Raw genomic sequence first — 25,346 nt, forward strand, 5'->3', positions numbered from 1 at the left:
CAAACAAACAAAAACATAGCTGCTGCTGCTTGTGCTCTCTTTCTACTTTCTTGTGCTTTGCCCCTCCCCTTTCCCAGGTGATTGGGTTTGGGTGCTGGGCGGGGCCAAATGGTATATGAGCCCCAGGTATGCCATTAGGGAGTTCATTGTGCCTGGGCTGCTCTTTGGGGTAAGTGCTTTGTTTTTCCTTCAGTCAGTTGCAGGGTTCTTTGGGCAGGTTGGAGTCCATGGATGTCTAGATTTTAAGTGCTTGGAAATCACTTACTAGAGGGATATTTAGCAGAGGTTGCTGGCTCACTTGTTTTTGGGACGGTGGGATCCACTTGTGTTTTTGGGTTATATTTGAATCTCTAGACGTATGAAGGCACTTGTGTAACTCTCCAGAGGACTAAAAAGAGCTTGATTACACACTACAAGAGGCTTGACCACGTAGGCGCAGTATTACCAAGAGACTGAGCAGGGTCGTATCAGAGTTACCTTTTTCATCTGTAAAGGGTAAGTCTGTGAATACCCCTGCTGGGGCTGCTGTGTGTGCATGGCTTTTTGGCATTTGTGGAGCTCAGTTGTTTTTTTTGTGTGTGTATGTTCTTTTTTTTTTTTCTTTTGAGAGCCAAATAGTGTGTGTGCTGAGCGTGGTTGGCAGGAGGAGGTGGGGAATTGTCTGGCAGGGGAGCTGTTCAGGATTGGTAGGTTTGGTTTCTAGGAGTGTGCGGCATCCTTCCTGTGCGATGCCGCTGATTGTTGGGCAGGAATGTTCCAGCTCGTGTGTCTTAAACAATGTAGCTTGTGCAGTGTGTGTTGTGTGGCCTGGGCAGAGTTTGCCGTGGCGCTGTGAGCGAAGAATCTCAGTTCGAGCTGGTGAGCAGCTGAAGTAAAGGAGCTGGGAAGAGAGAGGTATTGCAGCAGGTACGCTGTGGCTGTGAGGTGCCTCAGGGTGTGCTTTTCTCTTGTCTCTGCAGGGGCTTCATGAAGTCTTGGACGGGAAAATGCCCGTGTCACAGAACAATGAGGGAAGGTGAGAGTTCTATCAGCCTGGTGATCCCTGATCTGAAGCGAAGGGAAGACATTCAGGTGTTTCCCTCTGAGGGTCTGAGGTGAGGCTGGCTGGGACAGAGGAGCAGTGTGGCAGGTGGTCGCTTGCAAGCACAGCGGTCATTTTGTCCTTCTGTGTTCCCAGGTGGCATGGGTGATGGTGGCCGTTCCTTTCGAGCTTGGATCTAACTTGCAGGTACAGAGGCAAGTGGACTGCTATTTGAAACGAAAACATTAAATATGGGGTGACTTCTGTTGTTGAGGGATGGGTGCTAATGCTGTCAGCTGAATGTTCATGGTCTGACTGTGTTTTCCTTTGTTCAGGCTGAAACGCAGTGTGCAGTACAGGACGTCACGACCCGAGCTACCTCTGGAGTGACTCTGGTGAGTGATGAACAGAGGTAGCTGTTATTTTTGGGTTGTGGTTGTCACTGCAGTTTTTTTAACTATATCAAATAGAGTAAAATTCCAGTTTCTCTTTTAGAGGTGCTGTAGGTGGCTTCAGAGAACGGGTGGAAGCATCTGCCATGTGGGGTAGGTAAGCAGCTGAGGTAAAGGAGGGGATGAGAGTAACTGTCCTGAGGGTGCAGTGGTTTTTGCTGCTGTGGTTGCTTTCTCTTCTGCTTATCAGGTGCCACAGGCAAGGTGGGCTGTGATAGTCTTTGGAATAGGAGCAAAGCAGGTCACTGGAATGCTGTTTGGTTCCTGAGACAGGAGTTGTAGAGGAGAAAAGCTTTCAATAATCAAAGCTGAAGCAAAAAAAAAATAAACCACAGCTGCTGCTTCTCCTCTTTCTCCTTTCTTGTGTTTTGCCCCTCCCCTTTCCCAGGTGATTGGCTTTGGGTTCCAGGGAGGGCCTAGTGGTCATTGAGTCACAGGCATCCCATCAGAGAGCTCATTCTGCTTGGGCTGCACTTTAGAGTAGATGCTTTGTTTTTCCTTCAGTGAGTTGGAGGTTTCTTTAGGTGGGTCAGAGTCTATGGACTGATGCGTTTCCAAGTAGAGACCGGTACGCCCATCTTTGTGAGGTAACAACTGGTAGGATCTGTTAGAGTAAACCAATCTAGTAATAGGTGCCTGTATTGCATGCAGCTCTTCTTCAGGTGAGTAATTGTTATAGCATGTTTACGGATAGGATGGCAGTGTTACTTTGTGTGTTTACTTTGTGGTTCTGGGTCCCTTATGATTTTTGCCGAATTGCGGGGCTTACTTGTGAGTCTTTGCCTGTATGTCAAATATTATACGTCAAATATTATCAAAGTTACAACCTTGGTGGCAAAGTGATGGAGCAGGGTTTAGGAGATAAGTATCATCGAAGCTCCCTGTGTAAGCATGTGTCTGAAAAGAGCAGCAGTAGGCGTGTAAGGGGTAGTCTTTTTCAGGGTTAGGGACAGTTTGTTATAGTTTTGGAGCTTTTGCCTGTGGTTTGTGTGGCTGTAGAGTCTTTAGATGTTGCAGCCTTCTAGATTTTCAGTGCTTGGAATTCAGGTAATAGAGGCGTGCTTAGGAGGTGTTGCCGGCTTACTCGTTTTTAAGAAATGGTGGGGTACGGTTCCTCGACCGCATAAGCACGGTAGTATTACCAAGAGACTGAGCAGGGTCCCCTTTTTCATCTGTAAAGGGTAAGTCTGTGATTGCTGCCATCTGGGCACATTTTCGTGCCCATCACTGCAGTTAGTGTACTACATCAATTAGAGTAAAATTCCAGTTTCTCTTTTGGAGGTGCTCTAGGTGGCTTCAGAGAATGGGTGGAAGCATCTGCCATGTGGGGTAGGTAAGCAGCTGAGGTAAAGGAGGGGATGAGAGTAACTGTCCTGAGGGTGCTGTGGCTTGTGCTGCTGTGGTTGCTTTCTCTTCTGCTTATCAGGTGCCAGAGGCAAGGCGGACTGTAGTAGTCTTTGGAAAAGGAGCAAAGCAGGTCACTGGAATGCTGTTTGGTTCCTGAGAAAGGTGTTGCAGAGGAAAAAGGTGGTCTGGCGTGGCAGCTCCTGATGGTGGTCTGCTTCAGTAGGTGAAGCGGTGCCTGAAGCCCCATGCTGTGGAGCCTGAGCACGCCTCGCTGAGGATGAAGCCTGCTTTCCAGCAGTTTCCAAAACTGTGTTGAGGCTGAAATGGTGTGTCTGTGTTTGGGTTGGGGTTGCACCTTGGTGAGTGTAGGGATAGGATTTAAGCTGGTGCAGCAGAGGGCCAGGCTCCATTGTCCTGTAGTGTGTTTTGACCCATCAGCATAGCCTTTTGGTTTTCAGATAGCCTACTCAAGTACGTGAATTTTTCTGCGAGTGATGTTATTACATGGAATTGGTGATTTTTTTTTTGATGAGTGATCTGTTATGCTCCTAGATTTTTCTTTCTATGTAAAGAAAGGTTTGAGCTAATTCCAGCTGAAAAAAAATCAGTTGCTTGGTCGTATTGTCCTTTCAATATTCGAAGCTGCAGCAAAAGCATGGGTATTGTTGCTTCTAGAAACACCCCAGTTCTCTTGTCTGCAGTCTGCATGCTGTTGAGCTAAACCAGATTTAAAACAAACAAACAAACAACAACAACAACAAAAAAAAACACAAAAAAACCCACAGCTGCTGCTGCTTGTGCTCTTTGTACTTTCTTGTGCTTTGCCCCTCCCCTTTCCCAGGTGATTGGGTTTGGGTGCTGGGCTGGGCCAAATGGTATATGAGCCCCAGGTATGCCATTACAGAGTTCATTGTGCCTGGGCTGCTCTTTGGGGTAAGTGCTTTGTTTTTCCTTCAGTCAGTTGCAGGGTTCTTTGGGCAGGTTGGAGTCTATGGATTTTTAGATTTTAAGTGCTTGGAAATCACTTACTAGAGGGATATTTAGCAGAGGTTGCTGGCTCACTTGTTTTTGGGGTGGTGGGATCCACTTGTGTTTTTGGGTTATATTTGAATCTCTAGACGTATGAAGGCACTTGTGTAACTCTCCAGAGGACTGAAAAGAGCTTGATTACACACTACAAGAGGCTTGACCACGTAGGCGCAGTATTACCAAGAGACTGAGCAGGGTTGTATCAAAGTTACCTTTTTCATCTGTAAAGGGTAGGTCTGTGATCGGCGCCGCCCGGGCACATTTTGGCGCGGCGCCGCCCGGGCACATTTTGGCGCGGCGCCGCCCGGGCACATTTTGGCGCGGCGCCGCCCGGGCACATTTTGGCGCGGCGCCGCCCGGGCACATTTTGGCGCGGCGCCGCCCGGGCACATTTTGGCGCGGCGCCGCCCGGGCACATTTTGGCGCGGCGCCGCCCGGGCACATTTTGGCGCGGCGCCGCCCGGGCACATTTTGGCGCGGCGCCGCCCGGGCACATTTTGGCGCGGCGCCGCCCGGGCACATTTTGGCGCGGCGCCGCCCGGGCACATTTTGGCGCGGCGCCGCCCGGGCACATTTTGGCGCGGCGCCGCCCGGGCACATTTTGGCGCGGCGCCGCCCGGGCACATTTTGGCGCGGCGCCGCCCGGGCACATTTTGGCGCGGCGCCGCCCGGGCACATTTTGGCGCGGCGCCGCCCGGGCACATTTTGGCGCGGCGCCGCCCGGGCACATTTTGGCGCGGCGCCGCCCGGGCACATTTTGGCGCGGCGCCGCCCGGGCACATTTTGGCGCGGCGCCGCCCGGGCACATTTTGGCGCGGCGCCGCCCGGGCACATTTTGGCGCGGCGCCGCCCGGGCACATTTTGGCGCGGCGCCGCCCGGGCACATTTTGGCGCGGCGCCGCCCGGGCACATTTTGGCGCGGCGCCGCCCGGGCACATTTTGGCGCGGCGCCGCCCGGGCACATTTTGGCGCGGCGCCGCCCGGGCACATTTTGGCGCGGCGCCGCCCGGGCACATTTTGGCGCGGCGCCGCCCGGGCACATTTTGGCGCGGCGCCGCCCGGGCACATTTTGGCGCGGCGCCGCCCGGGCACATTTTGGCGCGGCGCCGCCCGGGCACATTTATCTTAGATCGAGCTAACGAGCAGCTGAAGTAAAGCAACTAGGAAGAGAGAGGTATTGCAGCAGGTACGCTGTGGCTGTGAGGTGCCTCAGGGTGTGCTTTTCTCTCGTCCCTGCAGGTGCTTGGTGCAGTCTTGGACAGGGAAATCCCCGTGTCACGGAGCAGTGAGGGAAGGCGAGCGTGTTGTCAGCCTGGTCGTCCCTTAACCGAAGTGAAGGGACGTGGGGGGTTTATGTGGCAAGGTTTTGGTAGCAGGGAGCTCTAGGGGTGGCTTCTGTGCGAAGAATCTAGAAGCTGCCCCATGTTAGGTAAGGGCCCCGCTGCTGAGCGGAGCCAATAAGTGATGTTGTTTGCGCGTCTGTGAGAGCATATTTAAGACAGGGAAAAAAAAAAAAAACCACGCTGGTCCATGCAGCAGCTGGGAGAGCAAGAGGAGTGAGGAACAGCCTTGCAGGCGCCAAGGTCAGTGAAGAAGGAGGGGGAGAGGTACTTCAGGTGCCGGAGCAGAAGTCCCCTGCGGCCTGTGGCGAGGACCATGGTGAAGCAGGCTGTCCCCCTGCAGCCCACGGAGTACCACGGTGGAGCAGGGTTCCATGCTGCAGCTGGTGGAGGAGGCCACGGTGGAGCAGGTGGACCTGCACTGATGGAGGCTGCGGCCTGTGGAAGACCCTTGCCGGAGCAGATTCCGGGCCGGACCTGTAGACCGTGGAGAGGGGACCACGCAGGAGCAGGTGAGCTGGCAGGAGCTGCTGCCCGTGGGGGACCCAGGTTGGAGCAGTTTGCTCCTGAGGGATGGACCCCGTGGTATGGACCTACATCTGGAACAGTTCTGGAAGAGCTGCTGCCTGTGGGAAGGCCATGCCAGATCAGTTGACCAAGGACTGCATCCTGTGGGAGGAACCCCACAGCACAGGGGATGAGGGCGTCCGAGAAGGAGTGGCGGCAAAGAAGCGCTATAGACTGACCATAAACACCGATCACCTGTACCGCTGGGGGGGAGAAGGTGGAAGAGGGTGGTTGGGGGGGAAGGTGCTTTTGGTTGCTTTCGTTTGTTTCTCGTTTCTCTACATTGTGTAGTAATAAGCAATAAATCTTTCTATCTTTCTATGCTGAGTGTGTTTTGCCTATCACGATATTTACTGTGTAATCTCCTTGTCCTTATCTCAACCCTTGAGCCCTTTTTCCTTGTATTTTCTCCCTGTCCTTCTCTGAGGAGGGAGAGTGAGAGAGCGGTTTTGGTGGAGCTCGGTCGCCTACCCCTGTAAAACCACCACAGGGGAAGACGTTCAGGTGTTTCCCTCTGAGGGTCTGAGGTGAGGCTGGCTGGGACAGAGGAGCAGTGTGGCAGGTGGTCGCTTGCAAGCACAGTGGTCATTTTGTCCTTCTGTGTTCCCAGGTGGCATGGGTGATGGTGGCCGTTCCTTTCGAGCTTGGATCTAACTTGCAGGTACAGAGGCAAGTGGACTGTTGTTTTGAAATGAAAACATTAAATATGGGGTGACTTCTGTTGTTGAGGGATGGGTGCTAATGCTGTCAGCTGACTGTTTATCTTCTGACTGTGTTTTCCTTTGTTCAGGCTGAAACGCAGTGTGCAGTACAGGACGTCACGACCCGAGCTACCTCTGGAGTGACTCTGGTGAGTGATGAACAGAGGTAGCTGTTATTTTTGGGGTGCGGTTGTCGCTGCAGTTTTTTTAACTGCAGGTATGGGTAGGTAATGTAGGGTAGGTAAGCGGCTGAGGTAAAGGAGGGGATGAGAGTAACTGTCCTGAGGGTGCAGTGGTTTTTGCTGCTGTGGTTGCTTTCTCTTCTGCTTATCAGGTGCTACAGGCAAGGTGGGCTGTGATAGTCTTTGGAATAGGAGCAAAGCAGGTCACTGGAATGCTGTTTGGTTCCTGAGACAGGTGTTTCAGAGGAAAAAGGTGGTCTGGCGTGGCAGCTCCTGATGGTGGTCTTCTTCAGTAGGTGAAGCGGTGCCTGAAGCCCCATGCCGTGGAGCCTGAGCACGCCTCGCTGAGGATGAAGCCTGCTTTCCAGCAGTTCCCAAAACTGTGTTGAGGCTGAAATGGTGTGTCTGTGTTTGGGCTGGGGTTGCACCTTGGTGAGTGTAGGGATGAGTTTTAAGCTGGTGCAGCAGAGGGCCAGGCTCCATTGTCCTGTAGTGTGTTTTGACCCATCAGCATAGCCTTTTGGTTTTCAGATAGCCTACTCAAGTACGTGATTTTTCCTGCGAGTGATGTTATTACATGGAATTGATTTTTTTTTTTGGCATGTAATCTGTTATGCTCCCAGATTTTTCTTTCTATATAAATAAAGGTTTGAACTAATTCCAGCAGAAAAAATTTCAGTTACTTGCTTGGTCATATTGTCCTTTCAATATTCAAAGCTGCAGCAAAAGCATGGGTATTGTTGCTTCTAGAATCACCCCAGTTCTCTTGTCTGCAGTCTGCATGCTATTGAGCTAAACCAGATTAAAGAAAAAAAAAAAGAAAAACAAAAAACAAACAAACAAAATACAAAACTAAAAAAAACACCAAAAAAAACCCCACAGCTGCTGTGCTGCTTGTGCTCTTTTTACTTTCTTGTGCTTTACCACCTCCCCTTTCCCAGGTGATTGGGTTTGGGTGCTGGGCGGGGCCAAATGGTATATGAGCCCCAGGTATGCCATTAGAGAGTTCATTGTGCCTGGGCTGCTCTTTGGGGTAAGTGCTTTGTTTTTCCTTCAGTCAGTTGCAGGGTTCTTTGGGCAGGTTGGAGTCTATGGATTTTTAGATTTTAAGTGCTTGGAAATCACTTACTAGAGGGATATTTAGCAGAGGTTGCTGGCTCACTTGTTTTTGGGATGGTGGGATCCACTTGTGTTTTTGGGTTATATTTGAATCTCTAGACGTATGAAGCCACTTGTGTAAGTCTCCAGAGGACTAAAAAGAGCTTGATTACACACTGCAAGAGGCTTGACCACATAGGCGCAGTATTACCAAGAGACTGAGCAGGGTCGTATCAGAGTTACCTTTTTCATCTGTAAAGGGTAAGTCTGTGAATACCCCTGCTGGGGCTGCTGTGTGTGCATGGCTTTTTGGCATTTGTGGAGCTCAGTAGTTTTTTTTGTGTGTGTATGTTATTACTTTTTTTTTTAAGGCCAAATCGTGTGTGTGCTGAGCGTGGTTGGCAGGAGGAGGTGGGGAATTGTCTGGCAGGGGAGCTGTTCAGGACTGGTAGGTTTGGTTTCTAGGAGCGTGCGGCATCCTTCCTGTGCGATGCCACTGGTTGTTGGGCAGGAATGTTCCAGCTCGTGTGTCTTAAACAACGTAGCTTGTGCAGTGTGTGTTGTGTGGCCCGGGCAGAGTTTGCTGCGGCGCTGTGAGCGAAGAATCTCAGTTCGAGCTGGTGAGCAGCTGAAGTAAAGGAGCTGGGAAGAGAGAGGTATTGCAGCAGGTACGCTGTGGCTGTGAGGTGCCTCAGGGTGTGCTTTTCTCTTGTCTCTGCAGGGGCTTCGTGCAGTCTTGGATAGGGAAATCCCCGTGTCACGGAGCAGTGAGGGAAGGTGAGAGTTCCATCAGCCTGGTGATCCCTGATCTGAAGCAAAGGGAAGACATTCAGGTGTTTCCCTCTGAGGGTCTGAGGTGAGGCTGGCTGGGACAGAGGAGCAATGTGGCAGGTGGAGGCTTGCAAGCACAGTGGTCATTTTGTCCTTCTGTGTTCCCAGGTGGCATGGGTGATGGTGGCCGTTCCTTTCGAGCTTGGATCTAACTTGCAGGTACAGAGGCAAGTGGACTGTTGTTTTGAAATGAAAACATTAAATATGGGGTGACTTCTGTTGTTGAGGGATGGGTGCTAATGCTGTCAGCTGACTGTTTGTCTTCTGACTGTGTTTTCCTTTGTTCAGGCTGAAACGCAGTGTGCAGTACAGGACGTCACGACCCGAGCTACCTCTGGAGTGACGCTGGTGAGTGATGAACAGAGGTAGGTGTTATTTTTGCGGTGTGGTTGTCGCTGCACTTACTTTACTACATCAAATAGAGTAAATTCCAGTTTTCTCTTTTAGAGGTGCTCTAGGTAGCTTCAGAGAACGGGTGGAAGCATCTGCCGTGTGGGGTAGGTAAGCGGCTGAGGTAAAGGAGGGGATGAGAGTAACTGTCCTGAGGGTGCTGTGGCTTTTATTGCTGTGGTTGCTTTCTCTTCTGCTTATCAGGTGCCCCAGGGAAGGTAGTAAACCTTCCCGTTAGTAAATGGGAAAACTTTTGAGATAGTGGAATCTGGACCTTTGAGTCCTAGCTGGTACACCCAAACTTGCGAGCTATATGCCATATTGCGGGCCCTAAAATTGCTGAAAAATAAAAGCGGTACAATATATACAGATTCAAAATATGCTTATGGGGTAGTACATACATTTGGTAAAATATGGGAAGAAAGGGGGCTCATCAATTCACAAGGAAAGGGTTTAATACATCAGGAATTGATTACCCAGGTTTTACAAGCTATCAGAGAGCCCAAAGAAATTGCCGTAGTACATATAAAAGGGCATCAAAAAGGCCTCACCCCTCAGGTTAGGGGTAATAATCTAGCAGATCAGGAGGCAAAAAGGGCAGCATTAATGAGTAGAAGAATTATAAGAATGAAGGAAGATTGCCCAGACTGTGGGAAATAATACTTATACTTAATAGTTAATATATAATAATTAATAACATAATATATAAATGCTTAATATAATACTTAATACTGTGGGAAAGACTTAAAGGAATTTCCATGTTATGATTGCTGGAGTGAATGGGGAGTTGATGGGATTGAATGCAATTGTTCTGAGGAAGAAAGCCCGCCTTATAAAAACTGCTACAAGTGCAGGCCGACTAACTCCCTGTGGTCGAATGGACCCATTCCCCTCCCCTTACTCTGTTTCACTATTACAGAAGAAGACAAGATGACACAAATGGGGGTTCCAAAAAAAAAAAAAACAAACGATAAAGGGAAATGGGTACTGCCTGATGGACGGGAAGTGTTACCAAAATCAGTAGCTATGAGGGTGCTACGGAGATTTCATGAACAGACGCACTGGGGTACTCAGGCGTTGGTGGATCAATTTGCCACATATTATATGTGTATAGGGATTTATAATATAGCAAAGAGGATCGTAAATGATTGCGTAACTTGTCGGAGGGTAAATGCTCAACACATGAGAAAAAGGGTCCCGGGAGGAGGACGAGAATTGGCACATCGACCTTTTGCAAAGATTCAATTAGATTTTACTGAACTTCCGAAAACGGGGCGATTATAGATACTTATTAGTTATTGTAGGCCACCTCACAAACTTTGTTGAAGCATTCCCTACGGCAAGGGCCACAGCTCAAACCATGGTAAAGATATTATTAGAAAGCATCATACCCAGATACGGGGTAATAGAAGCAGTTGACTCTGATCGAGGCCCACACTTTGTGTCAAAGGTATCCCGAGACACGATGAAGGCTCTGGGAATTAAATGGGAATATCACACTCCCTGGCATCCTCAGAGTTCGGGAAAGGTAGAACGAATGAATGGTGAAATTAAAAAGCAACTAACAAAGCTTATGATAGAGACTAAGACCTCCTGGGTGAAATGTTTACCGCTTGCACTATTGAATATCCGGACATAGCCCCGAGCCGATGTCGGAATCTCACCTTTTGAAAGGCTGTATGGTATGCCTTATGATTTAGAGATGCCATCTGATCCCCAGGTACAGGATATCCAATTAAAACCTTATTTAATACAGCTTATGAACCGACGGAGGGAGTTGCAAGCGAAAGGCTTGGTGGCTAGATATAGCAATCCATAGGATACCACCTGGAGATAGGGTTCTAATTAAGACATGGAAAGAAATGTCTTTAACACCACGGTGGGGAGGCTCCTATGTTGTTTTACTTATCACAGAGACGGCTATCCGGACGGCTGAGAAGGGGTGAACGCATGCCAGTGGCGTGAAAGGACCGATCCAGAAAAGCGAATGGGAAGCGGTCGCAGGCCCTGATGACTTAAAGCTCACGTTGAAACGAACTCGATAAGTATGGTCTAACTGTCTATGTATCGTAAAAAGGAGGAGAGGGGACCCTGTTTGATCAGAAAAAGGTCGCGGTTACCTGAGAAACTCCCCTGAAGAACACTGCTGCTGCCGAGAAGAACCTGCACCTTGTAGTTCGCTGCAACCGAACCGACAAGCGAGGCAGAGAGTGAAACGGTGGGGAATTACGTGGCCAGGTAAAGAACTCTGGAAAATGGGCCCTAGCCATTTTTTTTTTTTTGCGATACATAGTAATGGGTACGATTGTTTACACTGTTCCTGGGTCTGCGCACCCTCACAAACCTTTTAAATGGAGCCTGATTAGATGGGAAGATCACCATGTTGTTCAGCAGATAACTACTGCTGGGGGACTGATAGGGGAGGCATCATCTATATAAAGAAGGAAGAGACGAAGAGTCCCCAACGGGTGGGACGAAATCAGAAACTGTCGGGGAGTGTTTTGAGGATTCAGCCTACACAAGCTTTTAGAATGCTAACTCCTTGTTGTGGTTTAACCCGGCTGGCAGCTAAACACCACACAGCCGTTCGCTCACCCTCCCCCCTCCCTCTCTGGGATGGGGGAGAGAAACGGGAAAGTGAAGCCGGTGAGTTGAGATAAAGACAGTTTATTAAGACAGGAATATAATAATAACAATAATAATAATAGTGATAATGATAATAGTATTAATAATAATAATGTGTAAGAAACAAGTGATGCACAATGCAATTGCTCACCACCCGCTGACCGATGCCCAGCCTATCCCCGAGCAGCCGGCCCCCCACCCCGGCCAGCCACCCCTATATATTGTTTAGCATGACGTCAGATGGTATGGAATACCCCTTTGGCCCGTTTGGGTCAGCTGTCCTGGGTCTGTCCCCTCCCAGCTCCTGCTGCACCCCTAGCCTGCTCGCTGGCAGGACAGAGCGAGAAGCCGAAAAGTCCTTGGCCTGGTGTAAACACTGCTCTGCAACAATTAAAACATCAGCATGTTATCAGCGCTCTTCTCATCCTAATCCAAAACATAGCACCCTACCAGCTACTATGAGGAAAAATTAACTCTGTCCTAACTGGAACCAGGACACTCCTAATAGCCCTAAACCACTGGAGGTTGCTAATAAATCAGTAAACCCGGAGTACGGGATTAGAAATGAAGGGGTGACCAGGAATAACATATGGAGAATCGTGAATGCTAGTTATCAGTTGTTGAATGAAACAAATCCAGACGTGCCTAGACCTTGCTGGTTATGTCTTGATATAAGGCCCCCATATTACGACGCCATTGGGGATCTGGGAGAGACCACCCGTTCAAACGAAACCGATCCCCCTCAATGCAATTGGGGAAGGGATGTAGCAATAACGTTAACGGAAGTAACTGGGAATGGCAGATGCGTAGGCACGGTCCCTGGTGAGAAGTTCCATCTATGCAATATTACAGAAAATGTTACACAGTTAGACAAAGAAAAATGGTTAATACCAGCAGATAACACCAGATGGGTATGTTCGTCTCTGGGGGTGACTCCATGTTATCTTTGAAATTGTTCAACTCGTCTCATGATTTCTGTGTACAGGTAGTAATTATCCCAAGGATTCTTTACCATTCTGAGGAGTATATGTACATCCAACATGCTATGGCAAAAAACCACTTAAGGAAGAGAGAGCCTATTACGGCTCTTACTTTAGCCACTCTGATGATTCTGGGGGCTGCAGGAGCCGGAACTGGAATTACATCTCTGGTAAAACAAAGCCAAGAATTTACCTCGTTACGCATTGCTGTAGATGAGGATTTGGCCCGTATCGAGCAATCTATATAAGCTTTAGAGAAATCTGTGCGATCCTTATCTGAAGTAGTACTACAAAATCGTAGGGGATTAGATCTGATTTTTCTACAATAAGGAGCATTGTGTGCAGCCCTACGAGAGGAGTGTTGTGTATATGCTGATCATACTGGAGTGGTGAGGGATACAATGACTAAATTGAGAGAAGGGCTAGAAAAACGAAAAAGGGAGAATGAAGCCCACCGAAACTGGTACGAATCCTGGTTTAATTACTCACCTTGGCTCACTACACTGCTATCAGCTATAGCAGGACCTTTGTTGCTGCTCATATTTACACTAACTTTTGGACCACGTATATTCAATCAAATAATCACAATTGTAAAAAACCGATTAGAGGCAGCTCAACTTATGCTTGTGTGTGCGAAATATGAATCTCTTGAACAGGAGGAGGATGACGCAGCAACTTTAATATTGAGCAAACAAGTGCTTCAAAAATTCATCAATGAACAAAATATGTTAGAAAAAGAAAAAGGAGGGATTGTGATAAATTAGCAGGTGTTTGTTCATTGTCTTTAAAAAGAATTCAGAGAATCTGCTGAGAAGACAAGGTTTTGCAGTTTACGACCTTGTTGAGGGGGAAGACTAAGCAAGTAGATAGTGGGGAGGGGGTGTTGGATAAACGTCCTTGGTAAAACAAAGACTCTGTGAAATACTGTTTGCTGCTTTACTACCCTTGAACACGAGCACAACGCATGATCATTGAAAGAAACAGAACGAACTCCACAGCTTCAGAAGATTCAACAAGTCCTGACAAGCCGAACTTGGATGCTATAAAACGGCGACACTGAAAAGGGAAAGTTGCGTGCTGTGATGGAGCGGAGACTCCCCAGCCGCCCAGCGCTGTTTTGCTTGTACCTGCTTACTTAATAAATAAATTATCTTCGATAGACCAGAAAATTGCGTGGTCTCGCTTATAACATTAAACAATGTAGCTTGTGCCGTGTGTGTTGTGTGGCCCGGGCAGAGTTTGCCGTGGCGCTGTGAGCGAAGAATCTCAGTTCGAGCTGGTGAGCAGCTGAAGTAAAGGAGCTGGGAAGAGAGAGGTATTGCAGCAGGTACGCTGTGGCTGTGAGGTGCCTCAGGGTGTGCTTTTCTCTCGTCTCTGCAGGGGCTTCGTGCAGTCTTGGACAGGGAAATGCCCGTGTCACAGAACAATGAGGGAAGGTGAGAGTTTTATCAGCCTGGTGATCCCTGATCTGAAGCGAAGGGAAGACATTCAGGTGTTTCCCTCTGAGGGTCTGAGGTGAGGCTGGCTGGGACAGAGGAGCAGAGTGGCAGGTGGTCGCTTGCAAGCACAGCGGTCATTTTGTCCTTCTGAGGTCCCAGGTGGCATGGGTGATGGTGGCTGTTCCTTTCGAGCTTGGATCTAACTTGCAGGTACAGAGGCAAGAGGACTGCTATTTGAAACGAAAACATTAAATATGGGGTGACTTCTGTTGTTGAGGGATGGGTGCTAATGCTGTCAGCTGAATGTTTATCTTCTGACTGTGTTTTCCTTTGTTCAGGCTGAAACGCAGTGTGCAGTACAGGACGTCACGACCCGAGCTACCTCTGGAGTGACTCTGGTGAGTGATGAACAGAGGTAGGTGTTATTTTTCGGGTGCGGTTGTCGCTGCACTTATTTTACTACATCAAATAGAGTAAAGGAGGGGATGAGAGTAACTGTCCTGAGGGTGCAGTGTCTTTTATTGCTGTGGTTGCTTTCTCTTGTGCTTATCAGGTGCCACAGGCAAGGTGGGCTGTGATAGTCTTTAGAATAGGAGCGAAGCAGGTCACTGGAATGCTGTTTGGTTCCTGAGAAAGGTGTTTCAGAGGAAAAAGGTCGTCTGGCGTGGCAGCTCCCGATGGTGGTCTTCTTCAGTAGGTGAAGCGGTGCCTGAAGCCCCATCCCGTGTAGCCTGAGCACGCCTCGCTGAGGTTGAAGCCTGCTTTCCAGCAGTTTCCAAAACTGTGTTGAGGCTGAAATGGTGTGTCTGTGTTTGGGCTGGGGTTGCACCTTGGTGAGTGTAGGGATGAGTTTTAAGTTGGTGCAGCAGAGGGCCAGGCTCCATTGTCCTGTAGTGTGTTTTGACCCATCAGCATAGCCTTTTGGTTTTCAGATAGCCTACTCAAGTACGTGATTTTTCCTGCGAGTGATGTTATTACATGGAATTGATTTTTTTTTGGCATGTAATCTGTTATGCTCCCAGATTTTTCTTTCTATATAAATAAAGGTTTGAGCTAATTCTAGGTGAAAAAATTTCAGTTACTTGCTTGGTCATATTGTCCTTTCAATATTCAAAGCTGCAGCAAAAGCATGGGTATTGTTGCCTCTAGAATAACCCCAGTTCTCTTGTCTGCAGTCTGCATGCTATTGAGCTAAACCAGATTAAAAGAAAAAAAAAAGAAAAACAAAAAACAAACAAACAAAATACAAAACTAAAAAAAACACCAAAAAAAACCCCACAGCTGCTGTGCTGCTTGTGCTCTTTTTACTTTCTTGTGCTTTACCACCTCCCCTTTCCCAGGTGATTGGGTTTGGGTGCTGGGCGGGGCCAAATGGTATATGAGCCCCAGGTATGCCATTAGAGAGTTCATTGTGCCTGGGCTGCTCTTTGGGGTAAGTGCTTTGTTTTTCCTTCAGTCAGTTGCAGGGTTCTTTGGGCAGGTTGGAGTCTATGGATTTTTAGATTTTAAGTGCTTGGAAATCACTTACTAGAGGGATATTTAGCAGAGGTTGCTGGCTCACTTGTTTTTGGGATGGTGGGATCCACTTGTGTTTTTGGGTTATATTTGAATCTCTAGACGTATGAAGGCACTTGTGTAACTCTCCAGAGGACTAAAAAGAGCTTGATTACACACTACAAGAGGCTTGACCACGTAGGCGCAGTATTACCAAGAGACTGAGCAGGGTTGTATCAAAGTTACCTTTTTCATCTGTAAAGGGTAGGTCTGTGATCGGCGCCGCCCGGGCACATTTTGGCGCGGCGCCGCCCGGGCACATTTTGGCGCGGCGCCGCCCGGGCACATTTTGGCGCGGCGCCGCCCGGGCACATTTTGGCGCGGCGCCGCCCGGGCACATTTTGGCGCGGCGCCGCCCGGGCACATTTTGGCGCGGCGCCGCCCGGGCACATTTTGGCGCGGCGCCGCCCGGGCACATTTTGGCGCGGCGCCGCCCGGGCACATTTTGGCGCGGCGCCGCCCGGGCACATTTTGGCGCGGCGCCGCCCGGGCACATTTTGGCGCGGCGCCGCCCGGGCACATTTTGGCGCGGCGCCGCCCGGGCACATTTTGGCGCGGCGCCGCCCGGGCACATTTTGGCGCGGCGCCGCCCGGGCACATTTTGGCGCGGCGCCGCCCGGGCACATTTTGGCGCGGCGCCGCCCGGGCACATTTTGGCGCGGCGCCGCCCGGGCACATTTTGGCGCGGCGCCGCCCGGGCACATTTTGGCGCGGCGCCGCCCGGGCACATTTTGGCGCGGCGCCGCCCGGGCACATTTTGGCGCGGCGCCGCCCGGGCACATTTTGGCGCGGCGCCGCCCGGGCACATTTTGGCGCGGCGCCGCCCGGGCACATTTTGGCGCGGCGCCGCCCGGGCACATTTTGGCGCGGCGCCGCCCGGGCACATTTATCTTAGATCGAGCTAACGAGCAGCTGAAGTAAAGCAACTAGGAAGAGAGGTATTGCAGCAGGTACGCTGTGGCTGTGAGGTGCCTCAGGGTGTGCTTTTCTCTCGTCCCTGCAGGTGCTTGGTGCAGTCTTGGACAGGGAAATCCCCGTGTCACGGAGCAGTGAGGGAAGGCGAGCGTGTTGTCAGCCTGGTCGTCCCTTAACCGAAGTGAAGGGACGTGGGGGGTTTATGTGGCAAGGTTTTGGTAGCAGGGAGCTCTAGGGGTGGCTTCTGTGCGAAGAATCTAGAAGCTGCCCCATGTTAGGTAAGGGCCCCGCTGCTGAGCGGAGCCAATAAGTGATGTTGTTTGCGCGTCTGTGAGAGCATATTTAAGACAGGGAAAAAAAAAAAAAAACCACGCTGGTCCATGCAGCAGCTGGGAGAGCAAGAGGAGTGAGGAACAGCCTTGCAGGCGCCAAGGTCAGTGAAGAAGGAGGGGGAGAGGTACTCCAGGTGCCGGAGCAGAAGTCCCCTGCGGCCTGTGGCGAGGACCATGGTGAAGCAGGCTGTCCCCCTGCAGCCCACGGAGTACCACGGTGGAGCAGGGTTCCATGCTGCAGCTGGTGGAGGAGGCCACGGTGGAGCAGGTGGACCTGCACTGATGGAGGCTGCGGCCTGTGGAAGACCCTTGCCGGAGCAGATTCCGGGCCGGACCTGTAGACCGTGGAGAGGGGACCACGCAGGAGCAGGTGAGCTGGCAGGAGCTGCTGCCCGTGGGGGACCCAGGTTGGAGCAGTTTGCTCCTGAGGGATGGACCCCGTGGTATGGACCTACATCTGGAACAGTTCTGGAAGAGCTGCTGCCTGTGGGAAGGCCATGCCAGATCAGTTGACCAAGGACTGCATCCTGTGGGAGGAACCCCACAGCACAGGGGATGAGGGCGTCCGAGAAGGAGTGGCGGCAAAGAAGCGCTATAGACTGACCATAAACACCGATCACCTGTACCGCTGGGGGGGAGAAGGTGGAAGAGGGTGGTTGGGGGGGAAGGTGCTTTTGGTTGCTTTCGTTTGTTTCTCGCTTCTCTACATTGTGTAGTAATAAGCAATAAATCTTTCTATCTTTCTATGCTGAGTGTGTTTTGCCTATCACGATATTTACTGTGTAATCTCCTTGTCCTTATCTCAACCCTTGAGCCCTTTTTCCTTGTATTTTCTCCCTGTCCTTCTCTGAGGAGGGAGAGTGAGAGAGCGGTTTTGGTGGAGCTCGGTCGCCTACCCCTGTAAAACCACCACAGGGGAAGACGTTCAGGTGTTTCCCTCTGAGGGTCTGAGGTGAGGCTGGCTGGGACAGAGGAGCAGTGTGGCAGGTGGTCGCTTGCAAGCACAGTGGTCATTTTGTCCTTCTGTGTTCCCAGGTGGCATGGGTGATGGTGGCCGTTCCTTTTGAGCTTGGATCTAACTTGCAGGTACAGAGGCAAGTGGACTGCTATTTGAAACGAAAACATTAAATATGGGGTGACTTCTGTTGTTGAGGGATGGGTGCTAATGCTGTCAGCTGAATGTTTATCGTCTGACTGTGTTTTCCTTTGTTCAGGCTGAAACGCAGTGTGCAGTACAGGACGTCACGACCCGAGCTACCTCTGGAGTGACTCTGGTGCGTGACGAACAGAGGTAGCTGTTATTTTTGGGTTGCGGTTGTCACTGCAGTTTTTTTAACTATATCAAATAGAGTAAAATTCCAGTTTCTCTTTTAGAGGTGCTCTAGGTGGCTTCAGAGAACGGGTGGAAGCATCTGCCATGTGGGGTAGGTAAGCGGCTGAGGTAAAGGAGGGGATGAGAGTAACTGTCCTGAGGGTGCAGTGTCTTTTATTGCTGTGGTTGCTTTCTCTTGTGCTTATCAGGTGCCACAGGCAAGGCGGGTTGTGATAGTCTTTGGAATAGGAGCAAAGCAGGTGACTTTAATTCTGTTTGGTTCTTGAGACAGGAGTTGTAGAGGAGAAAAGCTTTCAATATTCAAAGCTGAAGCAAAAATAAATAAACCACAGCTGCTGCTTCTCTTTCTACTTGTGCTTTGCCCCTCCCCTTTCCCAGGTGATTGGCTTTGGGTTCCAGGGAGGGCCTAGTGGTCATTGAGTCACAGGCATCCCTTCAGAGAGCTCATTATGCCTGGGCTGCACTTTGGGGTAAGTGCTTTGTTTTTCCTTCAGTGAGTTGGAGGTTTCTTTAGGTGGTTAAGAGTCTATGGACTGATGCGTTTCCAAGTAGAGACCGGTACGCCCATCTTTGTGAGGTAACAACTGGTAGGATCTGTTAGAGTAAACCAATCTAGTAATAGGTGCCTGTATTGCATGCAGCTCTTCTTCAGGTGAGTAATTGTTATAGCATGTTTACGGATAGGATGGCAGTGCTACTTTGTGTGTTTGCTTTTGGTTCTGGGTCCCTTATGATTTTTGCTGAATTAAGGCAAATATTATCAAAGTTATAACCTTGGTGGCAAAGTGATGGAGCAGGGTTTAGGAGATAAGTATCATCGAAGCTCCCTGTGTAAGCATGCATCTGAAAAGAGTAGCAGTAGGCCTGTAAGGGGTAGTCTTTTTCAGGGTTAGGGACAGTTTGTTATATTTTTGGAGCTTTTGCCTGTGGTTTGTGTGGCTGTAGAGTCTTTAGATGTTGCAGCCTTCTAGTTTTTAAGTGCTTGGAATTCACGTAATAGAGGTGTGCTTAGGAGGTGTTGCTGGCTAACTTGTTTTTGGGAAATGGTGGGGTACGGTTCCTTTTTTTTTGAGTTATCTTTTAATCTCTACGTATATCAAGTCATTTGCATAACTGTCCAGAGGCTTCACAAGGAGCTTCAGTACGCATCCGAAGGGGCTTGACCGCATAAGTGCAGTATTACGGAGAGACTGAGCAGGGTCACCGTTCTCATCTGTAAAGGATAAGTCTGTGATTACCCCTGTTGGGGCTGCTGTGCATTCATGGCCTTTTGGCATTTGTGGACCTGAGGGTGTGTTTTTTTTTTTCTGGCTCTCGTCTCTGTGTTTGAGTCCTCTGCAAGGAGCTGTACTGTTTGTGTGTCCATCACGGATATGACCTTCTCTTTTTGTTTCTTGTATCCCAGGGCATGGGCCCGGACACTTGAATGAGGCACGAGGGTGAGTGGACGGCAGTGTGGGCCCTGAGTTGGTCAGTGGATTGTGTTAGTCTGCTTTGCCTGTTATGCAGGCTTTGGAAGCACCTTGAAAGAGCAGAGTACATCTCCTGCCACGTTCCTGAGGCGCGCCAGGTGTCAGCGGTTCCAGTTCCTGAAATGCTGGAGATGCTCGGAGCACAAGAGGAGCTGGGAGCGTGATGCATCTCCTTGGGATGTTAGGTGAGCAAAGCGGTGGTACTGGGTTGGGGAACGTCGGTCTGTGGCTTCTTGGCTGTTGGGGTAGGGGAGGAAAGAAGAGGAGTGGGTATAGACTGTTTTGTGGATTGTCATTTTTGTTTGTTCTTTCTCCTTAGTCTAAGCTACGTGACCTTGGCTCAGCACAGTAAATGGAAGCGCTAAGCCTGGATCGGGAAGGTGAGTGGAGAAAAGTTGGAAAAAGGGCATTGGTTTTGGTTTGGTAGTCTATTGGTCCCACCTCTGGGTGACTCCTCTTTTCCGGGGACGAAGAAGATAGTGGGAACATCCTAGTTGGCCTCTGTGGTCCACCTTGAGGATGGATTGTGACCCCTGAGAATTAAGTCCAGGGGCAAATACTGTGTGTTTGGGGGTGGTTGGCAGGGGAAGGCGGGCAGTTGTCTGGAGTTGGTCTATCTGACTTCAGTAGCAGAGCAGGTCAGTGGACTACTGTTTTGTTTTTGAGGTGGGTGTTTCACTGGAAGAAGTTTGGCTGGTGTGCCAGTGCCCGATGGCACTTTATTTCTGCAGGTGAAGAGGAGCCTCGTGCCGGAAGCAATGTCCTGGCTAGCCTTCGTGTTCCTTGATGAGGATGGAACCTGCCTCCTGTCATTCCAAGCTAAGTTGGGGTGCAAGTGCTATGTTTGCTTTCGGGTTTTGAATGCACACATAGGGCGAGGGTCTGTGCTTTTAAGTCATTGCTGTGGATGGGGCCTTTTAGGATTGATCACGGTCAGACAGTGTGTGGGGGCGTGGGATTCTGTCAGGTAGGGCTTGAGCACGTGCCAGGCAGGGCAGTTCCAGCTTGGTGTCTGTGTTCTGTGTTGTCTGTGCTGTGCTGTTGCTCCTGGTGCTTGGCAGGCCCTGGGGAAGCCGTCCTGAGGGTGTTGAACACTTGACCTCACTGGAATAATGCTGATGCTCAATCGGAAGCTGAGCATTTCTTGTCTTGCAGTGGGAGCTTAAAGAGATCATTTCTTCTGTGCGTGTAATTTTTTTGTATCAAATGTTTCTTGATGCGATCATCATATGTTACGCGCTCCTCAGGTCTTGATATCCTCATTGCCTTTTTCCACTGGACAGATTAGATGGGCAACTTGTTAGCCACACCAAAGGTCCTAAATGCTTGTTTCATCATCGTAGGGCTGATCTGAGCACGTCTTGTCTTGCAGTCGCAGCCTGAAGCGCAGATGTGTTTCAGGTCTTGTGCATCATATTCGGTTTCAGATGGCATCTGTTTCCATCCTCGCTGTTGCGGAAGTCATGTGGGCTTCATCAGGAGCTCTGTCTTGGGAGTTCATTTCCGAAGCATTTTTCTTCTGGGGTTTGCACTCCCCATCCTTCTGGTCTCTTGTCTTGAAGGCAGGCTTTTTATGCCTCCATCATCCCAGTTCTGGCAGTTGCTTCCAGTCGCATGTAGTGACATTTGAGTCTCTCCTTGGGTCTGCTGCAGGGCACCTGTTCTGACTAGCTGTCGCTGTAGGGCTTCCCTCTGGGAGTCCTTTTTTTGCGCCTTGTGTTCTGTGTTTTGTTTGTAATGTTTGTAGCGTGCCTATGTTTTTGGCCTGGAACTGTCCTGCCTGGCAGTTAGTGATGGTAGCTAACGTGGCGGTGTACTAATACATTGTCCGGACTGTTTTGGCAAAGACATCTGGTCTGCCTCTGGGCACGTACTGAAGGGCAGCTGGCACAGAGTCATCTCTGTGGTGTTTGGCAAATGTGGAGGGGGAGACCTGAGCTGCTTGCGAGCAGCTGTTTGCATAGTGCTTGAGTAGTGCTAGAGGAGAGGTCTGTCATTGAATCTTGAAAGCTCGCAGATGTGGAGTGTTTTTATTTTTCTCCAGTCCTAGATAAACCTTAGGAGGAACAGGTCACAGGAAAGAGCTCCTTTTGGAACTGTCAAGGACTCGGTAGGCAACCCGGTGACTGGCTTGATCTACTTTCCAGGTGCTGAGGCAAGGGGGCTGCTGTTTTGAAATGATAAAATTAGCCATGGGGTCCCTTGTGTTGTTGAGGGATGGGTGCTAATGCTGGCAGCTGAATGATTACCTTATATGTTTTCATTTGTTAAAGCTGAAACACAGCGTACAACCTGGGACGTCACACCCAGAGCTGCCTCTGGCAAGGTGAGCGATGAACAGACGGAGCAGTTATAGTTGGGTTGTGGTTGTCACTGTCACTCTAAGTGACCCCTCTTTTCTGTTTTAGAGGTGTTGTAGCTGGCTTAAGAGGGTAGATGGAAGCATCTGCCTTGGGGTAGGTAAGCGGGTAGAGGTAAGGCAGCAGATGAGAGTAACTGTCCTAGCTGTGCTGCGGCTTAGGATGCTGCCTTAGCCTATGCTTTTCTTCCTCTTTCACAGGTGTCTCGCACAGGCTCAAAGGAGCAAACTGCATTCTGAAGAGCTGCTTAAGTAGGGGGGCTGGTCATGAGCTGGGTTGGAGCGGAATGGCCAAGTAGCACGAGGTGACTATGAAAGGTCTCTGTCTTGCTTTGCAGGTGCCATGGCAGGCTCTCCACAGAAGTGGCTGAGGATTTGAGATGAGGCCGGAGAGTGACAAGGAGCAGTACGTGCAGGGATGGTTTCCAAGCGCTGCGGTTGCTTTCTCTTCTGTTGATCAGGTGCCACAGGCAAGGTGGGCTGTGACATCAGTCTTTAGAATCGGAGCAAAGCAGGTCACTGGAATGCCGCAGGGCATCTGAGAAGGGTGTTTTAACAGGAAAAGTTTGTCTGGCATGGCGGTGTCTGATGGCAGTGTGTTTCCACAGGTGAAGAGGTGCCTGGAGCCCCATCTCATCTAGCCTGCACGTGCCTTGAGGATAAAGCCTGCTTTCCAGCAGTGTGGAAAGCACCACCAGTCCGTGGTGCCGGCCCGGCCGAGTTGGAGCATGTGAGCAGCTGAAGAAAAAGAGCTAGAGAAAGAGAGGTATTGCAGCAGGTAGGCTGTGCCTGTGAGGTGCCTGAGGATCTGCCTTTTTTTTCTTTTGTGGGTGCTTCCTGCAGCCTTGGAGAGGTGAATCCCCACATTGTGGAGTGCTGAGGAAAGGCGAGAGGGTCGTCAGCCCAGTCAGTGTCCCTAAGCAAGGTCCCCCTAAGGCAAGTCCTTGAAGTGTTTCCCCTGGTTTAGCAGGTGCTGCAGCAGGCCTTCCTCAGAATCTGCTGAGGGTCTGAGGTGAGGCTGGGTGGGATAGAGGAGCAGTGTGGTGGGTGATTACTTGAGAACACAACGATCATTTTATCCCTTTGTTTTCCTAGGTGGTGTGGGTGATACTGGCTGTACTGTTGGAGCTTGGACTCAGAGAGGAACGGGTGAGCACAACCGTATGTTGCTTCAGCGGTAGTCAGTATTGCGGAGGAGGTGGGCATCAGGGCCGGTGTGCTAGTGAATGCTGGTACGCTGTTTTTGCAGATGATGATGAGCCTGGCCATGGACTAAGATGTCTCTCAGTGTCTGTGCATTTCTTGAGGTGGAGGGAATTTACCATCCAGCAATCTGAGAGCTAAGTTGAGGGGCACCTGGTATTTGCATATGTGGTGTGGCTGATGGGAGCTGGGAGCCGGAGCAGCATGGAGCCAGCCGGCTGAATATACTTGGTGCCACTGTGAGGGTGGTTGAGGCTGCGTCACCTTCAGGCTGCTTGAGGCTGGGTCACCAGGCTAATAGAAGGAGCAGGGGTTATTTTGTAGTGTGAGTGTATGTGCCAGGCAGGACAGTTCCCATCTGTTTATTTGTCTTGTAGTGCTGCTTCTGCAGGGTGTGTTCTGTGTCATGCACTCCTCGGGTCTTTGTATCAAATGTTTCTTGATGTGATCATCATGTTACGTGCTCCTCAGGTCTTGATATCCTCATTGCTTTTTGCACTGGACAGACTAGAAAGGCAACTTGTTAGCCGTACCAAAGGTCCTAAAAGCTTGTTTTGTCATCATGGGTCTGATCCGAGCACTTCTTGTATTGCAGTCGCAGCTTAAAGCTCGGATGTGTTTCAGGTCTTGTGCATCATATTCGATTTCAGATGGCATCTGTTTCCATACTCACTCTTGCAGAAGTCATCTGGGTCGCATCAGGAGCTCTGTCTTGGGAATTCATTTCCTAAGAGATTTCTTCTGGGGTTTGCACTCCCCATCCTTCTGGTCTCTTGTCTTGAAGGCAGGCTTTTTATGCCTCCATCATCCCAGTTCTGGCAGTTGCTTCCAGTCGCATGTAGTGACATTTGAGTCTCTCCTTGGGTCTGCTGCAGGGCACCTGTTCTGACTAGCTGTCGCTGTAGGGCTTCCCTCTGGGAGTCCTTTTTTTGCGCCTTGTGTTCTGTGTTTTGTTTGTAATGTTTGTAGCGTGCCTATGTTTTTGGCCTGGAACTGTCCTGCCTGGCAGTTAGTGATGGTAACTAACGTGGCGGTGTACTAATACATTGTCCGGACTGTTTTGGCAAAGACATCTGCTCTGCCTCTGGGCACGTACTGAAGGGCAGCTGGCACAGAGTCATCTCTGTGGTGTTTGGCAAATGTGGAGGGGGAGACTTGAGCTGCTTGCGAGCAGCTGTTTGCATAGTGCTTGAGTAGTGCTAGAGGAGAGGTCTGTCATTGAATCTTGAAAGCTCGCAGATATGGGGTTTTGATTTTTTGTTTGTATTTCGTTCCCCTCCCCAGTAGGAGGGGTAAACCTTAGGAGGAACAGGTCACAGGAAAGAGCTCCTTTTGGAACTGTCAAGGACTCGGTAGGCAACCCGGTGACTGGCTTGATCTACTTTCCAGGTGCTGAGGCAAGGGGGCTGCTGTTTTGAAATGATAAAATTAGCCATGGGGTCCCTTGTGTTGTTGAGGGATGGGTGCTAATGCTGGCAGCTGAATGATTATCTTCTGACTGTTTTCATTTGTTAAAGCTGAAACACAGCGTACAACCTGGGACTTCACGACCAGAGCTGGTTTTGGCAAGGTGAGCGATGAACAGATGTAGCAGTTATTTTAGGGGTGCGGTTGTCACTGCAGTTACTTAACTACACAAAATACAGTTAAAGTCCTGTTTATATTCCAGAGGTGTTGTAGCTGGCTTAAGAGAGCAGATGGAAGCATCTGCCTCGAGGGCAGGTGAGGGGGCAGAGTAAGGGAGCAGGTGAGAGTACCTGTCCTAGCTGTGCTGCGGCTTTGGATGCTGCCGCGGCCTATGCTTTTCTTTTTTTTTCGCAGGTGCCTCGCACAGACTCAGAGGGGCCAAGCTGCACTCTGAAGAGCAGCACGAGAAGGGCAGGCTGGTCGTGAGTGGAGCAGTGGAGCAGAATGGCCAAGTTGCGCAAGGTGACTGCGAAGGGTATCCATCTTGCTTTGCAGGTGTCATGGCAGGCTCTCCACAGAAGTGGCTGAGGATTTGAGAAGAGGTTACAGAGCATCAAGGAGCGGCACGTGCAGTGACGGTTTCCAAACGGTATGGTTGCTTTCTCTTCTGTTGGTCACGTGCCACAGGCAAGGTGGGCTGTGACACTAGTCTTTAGAATCGGAGCAAAGCAGGTCACTTGAATGCCGCGGGGCATCTGAGAAGGGTGTT

The 25,346-nt window shown here is 50.1% G+C and overlaps 1 protein-coding gene across 24 annotated transcripts in view; it reads left to right on the forward strand.

The window, feature by feature from the left end:
- LOC310888660 (uncharacterized protein) overlaps positions 1-25,346 on the forward strand; it is a 44,265-nt gene that overhangs the window by 3,160 nt on the left and 15,759 nt on the right. Inside the window, exons 5-27 of one of the 24 annotated variants that reach the window (XR_014575999.1) lie at positions 355-495; positions 960-1,094; positions 1,178-1,228; positions 1,357-1,416; positions 5,089-6,283; positions 6,367-6,425; positions 6,547-6,606; positions 10,873-11,196; positions 13,944-14,078; positions 14,162-14,212; positions 14,341-14,400; positions 16,560-17,889; positions 18,018-18,077; positions 18,178-18,227; positions 18,325-19,793; positions 19,928-19,988; positions 20,340-21,763; positions 21,882-21,934; positions 22,017-22,442; positions 22,576-22,697; positions 22,811-22,903; positions 23,063-23,116; positions 23,217-25,226. Coding sequence is in view for 2 of the 24 variants with exons in the window: in XM_083815582.1 (XP_083671708.1) it covers positions 8,689-8,727; positions 8,857-8,933; positions 9,016-9,069; positions 18,178-18,227; positions 19,542-19,575; positions 19,646-19,772 (381 nt within the window). In the remaining 22 variants the exon portion in view is untranslated. The other 23 variants (XR_014576000.1, XM_083815582.1, XM_083815583.1 and 20 more) reach the window with 23 other exon arrangements.

This window comes from Anser anser (assembly GCF_964211835.1).
Source record: "Anser anser genome assembly, chromosome: W".
In the NCBI taxonomy this organism is placed as follows: domain Eukaryota; kingdom Metazoa; phylum Chordata; class Aves; order Anseriformes; family Anatidae; genus Anser; species Anser anser.